Consider the following 13,984-nt stretch of genomic DNA (forward strand, 5'->3'; position numbering starts at 1 on the left):
CTTTGTATGAATGTTCTTGTGGAAGTGTTCTTACAACATGCCAGGTTGTTATAAACACTCCCTGCATTTCCCCAATCCCCTAAACACATGGAAGTTATTAAATCCACAGTGTTCTTCATTAACACAATTTGAGATTATCACAAAGATTAATAGTTTTCACCAAATTTCTGACTGAGTCTGACTACTAAAAAATATCCACATTTGATTTTTGAAAGTACTCCTACTAATATGAAGATACCGGCAAGAAAATTCACAAGTACTTGTGAGATAAGGATTCCACACAGAAACCGTAAGGATCATCTCAGTGATCCACCTTGTTCTGTATCTTGCTTTGAGTTTGTACCAAATATTAAACAAGTATGGGAAATATGCTCTGTAGTGTTATGAATCAACTCAGCTCCACCTGAAGTTTCAACTTTGTTTTTCATTTAGTGACCATCTTACATTATTGGAGTAGGAAAGTGTTGTTAGTATGGATATTTTACATTTTTAGACATCTATCTAATGTAAAGACTTGCTGTCAGCACTTCAACAGTTTTAATTTAGAAGAAATGTATCACTAACAAATATAAAAATGATTAACGATGCTCAGTGCAGCTCTACAGTAAGATTTTAATTTATTAAAAAAATATTTTAATTCAGCACTGCAAAGACATGACTGGTGGCATTTTAAAATACATAAACTACAGGAATTTGAAAAGAGTAAAAAATAATATATAATTAAGTTAGTAATTACAGTAAATCTGAAGGTAGGCTCCTCTTTTAAGGTAGCAGCTAAGATGCCAGGTGGGGACTGCCAGTGCTTTACTAAATCCGAAAGATTTGATGACTGGTCCTTAATGGAGCAGATGGCCATGGATGCATAAGCAGAGCCAGAAAGGGATTTTGTTCTTTCATCTGTTGAACCCATTTTCATTCTGTTTTCGACTGCAGTGGCAATCTCAGCCTGAAGTGCATCCCTGTGCTTCAAGTGCCCATTGATTCCAGACAGACTGCTCCAAAAGCAAACAGAAGACAGGGACCCTTCTCGGCAATCCCACTGAAAACATGAGAAGTCATTTTATCCCTTAGTCTTTGGGGTTTTTTGCCTTTGTCTTCTTCTAAATAAGTATTTAGGAAATATACAGTGTGTTTTCATTTCAAATAATGTAGAAAAGGTAAAAACTCCATGCTTCTTGCCTCTGATGACAATAAAAGACCTGTGAGCTTCACTAGTAGTATTATCTTTCCACTTTCTTTAGCTTTCCAAGCAACACTTGTCTTTAACTGTAACTGTTAAAGCACCAGAAGAATTTAGAGGTATTTTACAGCCAAGATACATAATTTTATATTCATAGATAGCACAACTCCAATCCCACAGCGTAAACCCCTGTTGGACGTGGAACAATTCTGGAACTGTATTTAATGATGGAGCATTACTGACATGCGACCGATGAAAATAACAAGGAGGAGGGGAAAAAAAAAAAGAAACATTAGTTTAAATTGGAAGCCAGCTACAAAGACCCACAGAAGAGCCCTTCTGTTTAAAACAGAAACAAATTACTAAACATATGTCAACTAAGATGATCACAGAAACACTGAGTGGCTGAGGTTGGAAGGGGCCTCTGGAAATTGTCTGGTCTGACCCACTGTTCAAGCAGGATCACCTACAAGTAGGCTGCCTGGGATTACATGGAACAGACCAACAACAGAGGAGGCTTACAAAGATCTCTTTGTGTATTTCCAAGCAAAAATTCTGCCCTGCTTTCTATTATCCAAGCTGAATAATATTTACCTATATTTATATATCCATAGACACAGAGACACATGTAAATAAATATTAAAGAAACCAGTTTTGCTTAGCTCCGCTGCAGTGATTCTGCAAAAACAAAGGAGTATATGATGTTCCATGATGGAGAAGGCTCAGGAGAAAAAGGATAACGTGATAACTAATTTGAAAATATTTTATGGATAGCTCATTCTAAATGAAAACAAGACATGTATATTACAGGTAAAAGGAAGCCTAAAGACAGAATTTGTAAAATTACAATGTAGATCAACTACCAGAGGAAAGAATCTTACAACAAGTTATTGAATGAAAGAACAGTCTCTGAAGAACAATAAATAATCCATTACTTCTGACTATTAAAACAGCACTGGGAATACAATTTGCAGAAAATAGTTGTCATGTTCACTGGCAGACAGATTTAATAATGTTATGTTTCCCATCTTTGACTCCTGTTCTAACCACAGGAATGCCAGTGCTTTAGTCTGGCATTTGTCCCAGCAAAACCAGAAGTGGCTGTCAGTTTAAAAGAATACTACATGGTTTTCTGATATTTTTTTTTTAATATAAAACTTTGAATTCTGAAATTAATGCGATTTTGACAGCAAGCTTAACACATAAGTCAGATTCTTTAGACCAACAATGAATACCTTCTTTCTTTTGTCACCAGAGATTCCCTTCATGACCTAGGGCCACTGGGAGCAGTGGCAACAGCAGCAAGGTGTGCTGGCACTGTGGATGTGAACAGGTAACCTGATGTAGCCCTCAGGGCAGGACTGGAAAGGGAGAGAGCCAAGGCAGGATGAGTGCTCACTGCAGGGAGGAAGATGGGCACCAAAAATAAACAGTACAGCAGGTGAGTTTGAGAAGAAATGATGAGCAGTAAGCAAGGAGGATTTAGAATCCAGCTTAAGAGATGCTGAAATAGTAGGGAAAGAGGGAATCCAGGTTATTATAAAAGAAACTGAACAGATGAGTCTATAAAGAAACAGCGAAGCACAGATATGCAAGTCAAATCAGCAAGTAGGGGAAAAACCATCAGTGAGGAAAAGAAAGGGGGAACTAAAGATGACCAGACAGAGAGAGAGGAAGAAACAAAACCAAGCAGGAGTGGCATGGCTATGTGAGAAAATATGGAGAAAGGCCAGAGAATGCAGCAGGGCCTCTGAAGGGGGTGGGGGTGGGGGTGGGGGGGTAGGAAAAAAAATTAAATTGGACAAGCAAAGCCTGAGGAAGACTGGATTAAAAATACATCAGGATGAAAAGTCAGGGGGAAATAAAGGAGAAAGACTGGATATGATCTGTATTCAAAAAAGTCACTTAATCTGTGTGTTAACAAAAGTATGTGCAGGTAAATATAGATGTTACTTAGAAAACTTCTTACTGCTCAGAAAACAATCTTGGTTTTAGGAAAGTTAAAAACCTTACCATCTTCAATCTTACTAAGGCATTGCAAATTGAGCTTTCAAGAAACACCAGGCAATAACAAAGACTACAAAGTCAGTAGCTCTCCCCAAACAAGAAAATACTCATACACAAAATAAACTAACTTTTCTTCCATGAATAATTCAAGTTCAATAGTACTGTCCATTTAAGTACTCAAGCATATCATGAATATGATTATATACTAACCCATAAATTTCACTAAAATCAAGAATAATGTACTGAAAGTACTTCATTCCATTACTTTATCTGTCTCTGACAGTTCATTTTTCTCTTGGTAATATTACATTACAGGTCTTCCAGGGATAATAATTCTCTTTGGCCAGTAATTCAGAAAACCTGTAGTTACCATGGCATAGAGCACTTAACAAAAGCTGATTTTAAGTTTCTGAGAAAAAGAGTCCCCCAAACCTTTCCAAGATCTTTGCTTGCAAATTCTGAGACTTCCACCTGCAAATTTTTCATAATTTTATTGGCTTCTGAAAGAAGTAATGCCTGAGTCATTTGCATGACTTCTGCTGGATCTTGTCCCATCCAAGGGCCTAATTATAGGCAAGCACATGAATAATTGCTGAAATAAGCTGGAGTTGAAAAAGTCTATTGATCTGACTGAAATTACTCACAGAAATGTAAAGGCAGGTGCAGAATATTCCCTAGATATTTTGCAAGGAAAATGTCAATGCATTTCTACCAACAAGGCAAGGTGTCTTTCCTCTCCAGCTAAAGCAGGAATTACGCTCAGAAGCAGACCATGCCCAAAATTAAACATGCCCCACTGAAAAGCTCTTACTCAGTTTTTTAATGCAACCAGGTTGAACAAATGACTTTTACACTTCTCATGCTTCCTGAGCTCATCCTCCAGCTTCACACAGACCTGACAATTCTGCTCTTCACATTAAAAGCTTCATCCCAGAGACACATTCTGCTTTCAGGAGCCACAGGCCTTCCCAAGCACATACTGAAGCACTAGGAACAAAGACTTTCATCCTTTGGCTTATTACAAGGGCTCAGCTCCCCTTCAAGAAAGGTCCTTGGCTAACCGGACTCTGAGCCTCAACAGCTCTGCATGAGTCAGAAAGCCACTATGTGCAACAGTGAGTTAACTGACCTCACTTTAAAATCATTTCCACAAAAGGAGATTTGATGTTTTTCTGGCAATTTCAATCAAATAGGATACTTCTAGCCACCAATTAGCAGACAACTGTCTCTTTGGGTCTTGACCTTTCATACACTTGAGATTTATATGACATATAAATATTAGTTATTAAAACCATTAAAAGGGCATATATAATGTGCCTGTAACAAAAGTTTTCCATGAAACAGAACCCCTCCTCTCCACAACCCTGTCTCTGGCTATAACCTAACACACACAGCTGAGCTAGATTTTTTTATATGCTGCGGCTATATAGCTGACTGTCCAAGTCAGTCTTTTTTTGTCAGACTGTTTTTAGCCAATTCTACTCATTATATAGGAGGCCAAATGGCAGACCATGAAGTGATGTCAAGCCACCCCTCTTATCAAACACAGTATCATTAAACAAACTTTCAGTACATTTTCAGAGTGAGGTAAGGTATAAATAAAAAATGCTTCACCCTCCAGGTGACACTTAACAGGTTTAAATATAATTAGCACTTACTAAAATGACTACATAAATCATAAACTGAAGTCACACAGACTGAAAACTGTGAAACTTACACATACACAAAATGTTTTAAACAATTTTAAAAAGAGCAAATACATTTTCAGGAACTGGTGACTGAGGAATACTTGGCATTCCTAACAGAATGTAAGGAAAAAATACACTGAAAATTTGAGTTAAAAAAATGTCCATAATATAAGAATGTATGACTGGCTGTATTAGGTTGCACCAAAAGTCCATCTAGAAGAAAGCCTGGTCTCCAAAGAGGCCAAATGGGTGCCTAGGGAAAACTGTAACAGACCAAGCACATGTCTCCTGAGTACTCCAACCACTGATGGCTCAAGGACTTCCTGAGCCAGATGTAGTTTCATACAGTACATAAACCTCTGTGAATGTTTCCCTGAACTAGTCCAGCTTCCTCCCGAGCCTCTGCAACCATCTGGCACACAGCAGGCCATGATCCACAGCCCCAGAGCTCACGCAGCGCTGTACGAAGAACTGTTCCACCTGTCTGGCTCCAGCCTGCTTCTTGCCAACTTCATTCCCCTCAACTTTTGCACCAAAACTGATCACTTGTTGTCTCTTACTGTTTACCTTCTCCTGCATAAACATATTTCATACCTTCATCGTATTCTTAGTTTTCTCCTTTCCTGACTGAAGCATCCTTGTTTATTCATTCCCTCCATGTAAACTGTTTCATGTCTATGATGAATTTAATCACCCTTCCCTGAACCTTTGCTTGTTTTCTTATCTGTAGGATGGTAAGCAAGAATTGCAGAGTTATTCAAAATACAGAAGCTATGGATTTATACAGTGGCATAATGATACCTCCAGTCCTTTCCTAATAATTCCTAATATTTAATTTGCTTTTTTGACCACTAATAAATATTATGCTGATGCTTTCATGGAAAGGCATCTAACACAGCCCTAAGATCTCTTTCTACTACATACTGATGTCACTGGCTTTTTTTTCTGCAGCAAAGTTTTCTTAAAAAACAAACAAAAAAACCCTGAAATCCCAACCCACTAAGTATTTAGCAATAACTATTACTTTTTAAAGAGGAAAGGCTGAGAGTGATCTTCAGCAGTCTGATTTGTCTCTTTAACTGTTACAATACATATAAATCACCATAAGAAAAGTACACATTCACTGCAGAAGCTTCTTTGCTGCATTAATGTTGAGCTTGTTAGACTTCCTGAAACAGCAGACTCAAAAATCCAGCAAATGATTCTAAAGTAGAGTCTTAAGGCCTTGAATTCCCCCTGCAATGAAGAAAAAACACTGGTTTCCTTAAATCTCTAGGAAAAAAAACAAATGCCCTGCAAGAGGGTAAATTGTGTGCATGCATCATTGCTTTCTCACCTCTAATTATTTTGAAACCTGACACTATGCAGAATAATACAGAAAAGACCCCAGCTTCCTGCAATCACTATAATAAATGATACATCCATTTATTAAATTATGTTCCTGCCAGGTCTGATGAAGTATTTCATTTTCTGACAAGAGACGAAATAGACACACTGATCTGCAAGGCAAACATCACAACATCTGCTGAAGTAGAAATGCTTTTAGTTGGGGACACCTGCATTCATAATCTTAAGCTAATTCATTATATAAACACATGATGAAAAAATATAAATATAGTAAAAGAAATGTAAATGTAATTATCTATTGAAAATAAATTATTATGATAAAAATCTGGATTTCCTAACAAGGGAAAGTATTTGGTCTGATGCCTTTCCCTTTTGCTACAATTACTGCTCCTCCCACTGAATAGGCAAATACACAACCTGTCAGACAAAGGTGATGAGCAACAGCTTATCTACAGCTTATCTAATTTACACACAGAATGCTAGAAACTGAAATTAGCCAATAATAAAGATTTTAGCTGCACTGTCAGTTTTCTTCTTGAGAACAGTCCTGCACAAGTCATTCCACAGCACAACTGCACTTCTTTAGAATTAGAGAGGACTGAAAATTACCAGATACGTTAACAGTTGCAGCTATTTTGGGGCAGAGGACAGAGACAGGAAAAAAACCCAATGAACTATCAATCAATGTGAAGAGAAAAAAGTTGTAAGATGGGTATGAAACCAGTCCTCCTTGCAGTAATGAAGCAGTTCTATAGGAAGCGCCTGTGTGTTTTAAACAGATGGCCTGGGGAGGGGGAGCCCTTGCCATGAAGGGCTACAGCAGGAGATCCTGTCCAAGTCTGGTGTTTAACTCCCCGCAGACAGGCTCTGGGCACCACCAAAAGAAACTGCCTCTCTCCAGTTGCTATCTGGACAATTTACGCTCATCATTTGTTCCGATTGCTTTGCTAGATGCAACTAGGTGGAATGACTCTATCCAAGTAATTTTGAAACTGTAATTAACTAATGTGTCTCAGGGTGTTAAAGGAAGAGGGCAAGGACCGAGAAATTAATAAGACTATCTGATAGAAATGGTAAAAAATTGCTTTTTCTGAAAAAACACACAACTAGCATATAGAAATTAAAAGCTAACATTTTGATAAAATCACAAAATTCTCAGAAGGAAAAGTATGGAAGTTAGCAATATTTGCACACTGATCTTTATTGTTTCTGTCTCCCAAACCACCATTTCCTTTGGTGCATTACCACCCTCACTTTCTGTAAATACATTCTGCGGATTTTTCTCCTCTACTTCACTTTGGTTCTATTTCTTCCTATTGTCTTTTCTGCCAGCCCACACACTACAGCTATGCATGCTGATACTTTCCCAAAGACAGACTAAAAGCACCTAGCTTTCCTCCCAGGCTTGTCCGTTAACCTCTAATGCTCTTCATTCAAATAAAACCCCAACACCTAAAAGAAACCCCAACTCAAAAAAACACAAACCCAAACCACCAACACACAAACCCTCACAAAATGACTGTTAATTTCCTTTTCCACCCAAGTTCTTTAACACCTTTCATCCAAGAAGTTACTTAATCTGAGAAAATCTGCAGATATGGGTGGCAAATTGTTCTGGAAACACTACAGGGAATTTCTAAACTTACATCTGCCATAAAAATATATATATAATTTTTATATACCATTATAAAATATATATATACTTGTAATTGATTTAAGAGATGCATGGGTACAAAAATGATTGTTGTCTTGTTTTAGATCAACTTTAAAAAGCAAGTAGGCACCAAACACGCTGCTGCAACTGTGACAACACACAATATACTTTAACTTGGGCACTTTGCAAACATTTTGAGAGAGATGTATGTTTTCTGCTAAAGAAGAGACAACAGCCTTCATTCAGGAATGGAAAGAAAAGTCAAAGAACACTGTGTGGTTTTGAGAACTGGTCTTTCAGAGGAAGTATCCTGTGGTGCATAACCAGACTTGAAAATAAGACACTTAGAGCACGTGCTATACCAACAATTTATCAGTTTATCAGCTGATTTCTAACGCCACATTAATAGTTAACTCCAAGGCAAAATCACTGAAAAATACATTCTTAAAACATGAATTTGCCTTGATTCAATTAAAATAGTCCATAGGAAAAGCCTCAATATAGTGAGCATTACTAGGGTTCAACACTGTGATTTACCTTGAAAACAAATTTTATGGCACAATGAATTCAAAACCAAAATAATTTCCTAAGTGTATAAATGTAAAATACTTTGCACACTTCATCTGGCCCGGAAGCATTAACTCTTCCCATTCTGCCAACATAAGGAAGCTGGTAAGTTCCAGTTGCCTTAACAGGTCACAGGTCAAGGCAGCACACAGCGTTAAATTCAAAGCGCGTGCTGGTGAAACCAAGGGTTCCAACTCTGAATTGCTGAGCCACAGCACACCATCAAACGTCACAGAAGTTTTAAGGAGCCAGGAGTTCTCTGGAGCATTCTCAAGAGGGATATCAATATAAACAGACTGTTATTTACCTGCCAAGAAACGGCCCCCAAAACAGCGGTCGCGACAAGGCTGAAAAATACTAGCTGTTCCGAAATTAAACAAAAATGACGCATTCCTTTAGATGCCATAACTCTGTCAAGGCTGTTGTTTTCTGCACGGTGGGTATAGTATACCTTGTGACAGTCATTTAGTTTTGTGTGAAAACCCCAAAGAGTTATGAAAAAAATCACATGACAGATCATCCAAAAAATTCCAAAAATAGAAAAACCAGGTATCACAAAATACCAGAGATCCAAATCACGCAGTTTAAAGGCTGCAAGAATGAAAAAGATTAGTTCAATGACTCCAACTGAGATGACAGAAAGCCTTCTGCAAATTTTACCACGATACAAATAGGGCTTCCATCGTTCAGTAACTGAAAGTCCACTGAAGTAAACATCGAGAAGGGGATCTGAAATCAGGCAGCTGAAGAAACATGCCAAGGCAAAAGGGTTTGTGGGGATTTGCAGCGATGGAAAAAAGAGTAAGGATGCAATGGCTCCAAAAATTGCCAAATTTGGAATTGCCAAAAAAGACTTCATACGTAAGTCAATAATCAACATGGCCAAAGCCATGACCAACAGAATAATACTCACAGATTTTTCAACCAGCATAGTTGTGCTGGCAATTGCAAATCCAACTAGTTCCAAAAATTCAACTGTTGTCAGCAGAGTTGGTCGATGATGGATACAACCACAAATCCTCTCAACCAAAGCACATAATATCCTTAAAACAATGGCGGAGAGGAGTAAATATTTAGTAGCTTCTTCTTTCACATCCGTTTTGAAGGCAGAATTATTAAGAAAACAGAGAAGGCCAAGCAAAAAACCAAACCAAAGATTGGAAAGACTCAGACTTGCTGTTTCCATTGAAAAATAGTAGTACAGTATGCTGGCAATTCCAAGAACAAAGAGTCCCAGAATAAATATTACCAAAATCAATGCATCTGCAGTTTTTTCCCATCTGACATAAAGGCCCATGCAAATGGCAACCAGCAGGTTGATCCTGGCAAGATAGCCAAGGTATCTGACCGATGAGTGCATGTTCACTTCTCTGTTCGCTTCTTCTAGCCTTGTCATTGCTGCATAGAGACAATGACTAACACAGTAACGCAGTGACCTACACATGTAAACTGCAGTTAGGGGGTTTTACCCACTCGGCTGAAAGTAAATATTTGGGTTTCATCCAACAAAGACAAGGCAATCGCCACCTTCTGTAATATCATTTCAGCAACAGCAGTCCACAATCCCTGAAATCCTGGAAGAAGAATTAAGAAGGTTTTAGCGGCAAATAATTCCTTTTAATCACATACAGCATAAACATGACACAACCTTTCTCACCAAGGAGTTGAACACATAAATTAAAAAACACGTAATAATGACCAAGTAAGTGTGTTGTTAAAGGTCATTCAAATTGGGGTTATTATTAAATCCAATATAAGACTGGTTCTGCATCAATCTTATTTCATAATCTGAATGAGAGGAAAAGGTAAACCAAACCTGGCCTGTGCAGTTTTTCCACAAAACTCATCCATTAGGTATCTATATTAGACATCTATGGGTACCCAAAATATTGCTATGATATCCATTGTCTTCTAAAATAATTTAATATTGATTTAAAACATTGTTTTACTTCACCATTACCTTTGATAAGTTCTCACTTTATAACATACCTTTTCAGTACATTTTGCAAGGCTTCTTTTTAGTAGTCAAGTAGCCACAGGATTCACAAAAAGAACTTCATAATCAGTTAATGAGCTAAACCCACAGTAGATAATCAAAAAGGATATTATCATCTCCATTTCACAAAAGGGGAGTGGACACACAGATGTATCAATAGATCTGGCAATATTTTCAGAAACTTTTCTTAACCAAAGACTTCATTTTCACCCCTCCAAGCCACTTTTTTTTCTCCCACCAAAAAACCCAAACAAAATGATGGGGATAACTATTATATTTAGAACATAAGCATCTCCTACTCGGATCCATTTAACTGACATGCTTTTCTTTTTAATATAGTATAAGAAAAGACAGTAGTATTTTTAGGGGAATTTTGTATGAAAATGTGGCTGGGCAGATTTCACTGGAGATCATTACTATTTTACTGGAAAAGTTTCTTCCCGGTCTGAACTCAGTCTTGAAACATGAGGACCACTGTCATCCTATCGGTGTTTAATCATACGGGGCTTACACATAAACAATACTAGTAACTGCTATAATTAGGAAAAAAAGTTATTGAGGAAAATCTATTTCTGTGAAAATCTTAATTGCACTGTATTTATACACTTTTGTACTTACCACAAATTTGTCAGAGGCACAGTTCAGAGCTTTCTAATTAAAGGCAAAAAAGGTTAGTACTTTTGAAGTCACAACCCTGCTCTGTACGTAAAACATGTTGTGACAAATTGATAAGAATTACTCAGAGAACAGGCTTTTGCAAAAAGAGCCACACATACTTCTGATTTTTGGTGCAGGAGTCACTGAAGGAATAAAGCTGAGTCCATACCACCAGAAAAAATAAGGCAGAAAACAACTGGTAGATCACAAGAAAGTACAGAAACAAGAAAACCAGCATCATTTTTTTTGTCTCTATTTTTCTTAAGTGTCATACATTACAAAGAGCTCCAGAGCTCCAGTCGTCCAAATTCCCTTAGTTAAAACTTAGCAAAAACCTGTGTAGTATTTATATTTAAGCATAAGTTTTGCTTTTGAAGTAATTAATGAAAAGTTTATTTGTAAATATAATTGTACAGGTTATGGGCAGAGTCCCCAGCATGTAGGAACACTCATTCGTAGCCACTATAGTTTTTTAAGTAATTACCTAATTGCCCATCTTACAGAGACTTCTGAAGAGTTATTGGTATGACAGAGCAATTAATGTGTCAAGAACACTCAAAGATAGGTTATAGCTTACTGTTTTTATTTATACTATTTATTTATTTTTACTTATTTATTTATAAAGGACACCTTGACTGAAAATCAGAACTTAACTTCCATTTTCCCTTGATTTTTAAATTCTCATTTTTTAAACCAGAGAACAACAGAAGACAAAGTGAACTGACTGATTTACCCATATGCTTTGGCTGACTTGAAGACTGACACCCAGCATAAAACCAGCTTGAATAATTGGTGTAGAGATAAAATAGGCTTAAGAAATCCTATTGTTTAAATTACTTAAGTTTGGTAACATATTTCCAAATTATGTTAAACTCCTAACAACACTGCAGATGTTACTTGCAAAAACTATGTATTAAAAATCTGTTTAATTGAAATAGAATACATACCATACAGTTAAAGCAAATGGTTACTGCATGCCATTGAGAGTTAAAAGTTTTCATTTTAACTGTGCATTTTCATATTACTTATTATTGCTAGTGTTTTATACAAATAAACTTAATTCTGAGTTGCCTGAATGCTTAAGATCGTGTAATATTTCTCTCATTAGTTGGTAACATATTTACAGTTTTCTCAACCTTTCATTTGTTTCTACTTTATATAGATAACAACCCAAAGTTAGCTAGCCTTTTCCAGGTCACAATATATCTGGTATCATAGCACTGTCAGCAAGGCTGTTTCTTGTACTACGATCAACATTTGCTTTATGGACAACTTGAGCTTTTCAGTTCAACTCCTACACATGCCCCCTCCCTGCCCGCAGTTCTCTCTCCTCCAAACCATGAATATAAAGGAACGACTTCCCCATCTCCCCTTCCAACCCACAGCACTGACGTGTAACTACTGCTATGCCAAAAGCACATCTGCCATGCCATCCTGTTATCTTGATTCCTTTCTGGAATCCCTCCAAGTCAAGAAGCTAATACTATAAACATTCATCTGGACAACAGGCTCATGGAAGTCAGCAGTTTAGCTCACGCGCAAAGGGTGGAAGCTCCCACCTAACCCCTGGCTTACTATTTTGCTACAGTTGCTACATTATTTTCTGGTGGTATCATTACACTAGCAAGCTACCTTGCAGGCAAGCAGCCGCTCTGACAGAAAACTACTCTGACTAGCTCAGCTTGTGCCAAGCGGAGTTTTGCTGTGATCACATCATGAGAAATGTGAAAGTGAAGCTCCACTGCTCTGCCCCACGTGCTGTGCCAGGTACTGGGGTGGGGGAATGTGCCTGCTCCTAGTGGAAAGACACAAAGTCTGCTTAAGTACCAAATATTTGCAAAATGACAGCTTGGACGTAAATGCAACACCCTCTTCCTGGCTACGCCTTCTAGGCAATTATCAGAAAGGCGTACTACTAAACCACGCTATTAATCATTAGTATTTTTCTATTCAAAACACATGGTCAACTTTTTGGTGAGAAGAGAAAAAGGAGCATTTTAATGATTAATGCATCCCATCACGCAGTTATTACCAAATAAATTTAACACAATTTAACACAACAATTCAGACAATTTTAATGGGAGATTTCGATATCTGATTTATTCTTTAAAACATAGCTATTTGTAACTCATTTCTGTTAAGACTCTGACTGTTGAAGCAAAGACTGTTCCAAGACAGGGGAGTGTTGTGTTTGGTTTTAAAACCAACTGCTTTCAAAGTTTCAGGCTTCAACATCTGAGTTACATACCTGAGCGAATCACATTTAGATCCAAAACACAGAATGTGTACACCCACTTTTAAAGATTTGTTGACTTTTGCAAACTTAATTTTAGAGCGAAACCTGGAGTCTAAGTAGAGATTTAGAGACTAAACCATCCAAGAGCTTTCCTATATGTAAAGGAACATCATTCCCAAAGTAGTTTTCATCTTAATTTGTCTAAGAAAATATAAAAAAAAGAACCAAAACCCGAAGATGGTTCAGTAGTTTGACTACAGTTGACCTGAAGTCCAGGCGAGGCCTATCTAAAATACTGGACTTACTTTCCTTCAGCTTTATTCTTCCAGTTTAGTGCATGTTTTTTTTAAAAAAAAAATCCCAACCAAAACACAACTGCGTGACGCCTTTTTAAAACCATAACGTCGTACTTAGCTACCATATTAATAGAGCAGCCTTAAACTTCAGGTGAACGTCTTCGTTAGTCTTCGGACATGCACGCCCAGCCCGCATTACGGATTCCTGGTGCGGGACATGCGGGGAGCGCCCGGCCCAGGCACCAGCTGCCGGACTGGCCCGGCCAGGGGAGCCTACCGACGGCTGCGGGCTCCGCGGGGTGCCTGCGGGGCAACGCCGCTCACCGCCAGCTGCCGCCCCGGGAGGCCGCCTGGGC

The 13,984-nt window shown here is 37.9% G+C and overlaps 1 protein-coding gene across 3 annotated transcripts in view; it reads right to left on the minus strand.

Moving 5' to 3' along the window:
* TMEM168 (transmembrane protein 168) overlaps positions 1 to 13,984 on the minus strand; it is a 28,694-nt gene that overhangs the window by 14,024 nt on the left and 686 nt on the right. The window contains exons 1-2 of one of the 3 annotated variants that reach the window (XM_080391007.1): positions 10,433 to 11,051; positions 8,751 to 10,017 (exon numbers count right to left, since the gene is read on the minus strand). The exons of 1 other annotated variant lie outside the window; for it this stretch is intronic. In XM_080391007.1, the coding sequence (XP_080247133.1) occupies positions 8,751 to 9,887 (1,137 nt within the window). In that variant the 5' untranslated portion in view covers positions 9,888 to 10,017; positions 10,433 to 11,051. Of the gene's footprint in view, positions 1 to 8,750; positions 10,018 to 10,432; positions 11,052 to 13,984 lie in introns of those variants that run through there. One more of the 3 variants, XM_080391006.1, reaches the window with a different exon arrangement.

The sequence above is a fragment of the Falco punctatus genome (assembly GCF_963210335.1).
Source record: "Falco punctatus genome assembly, chromosome: 6".
Lineage (NCBI taxonomy): Eukaryota > Metazoa > Chordata > Aves > Falconiformes > Falconidae > Falco > Falco punctatus.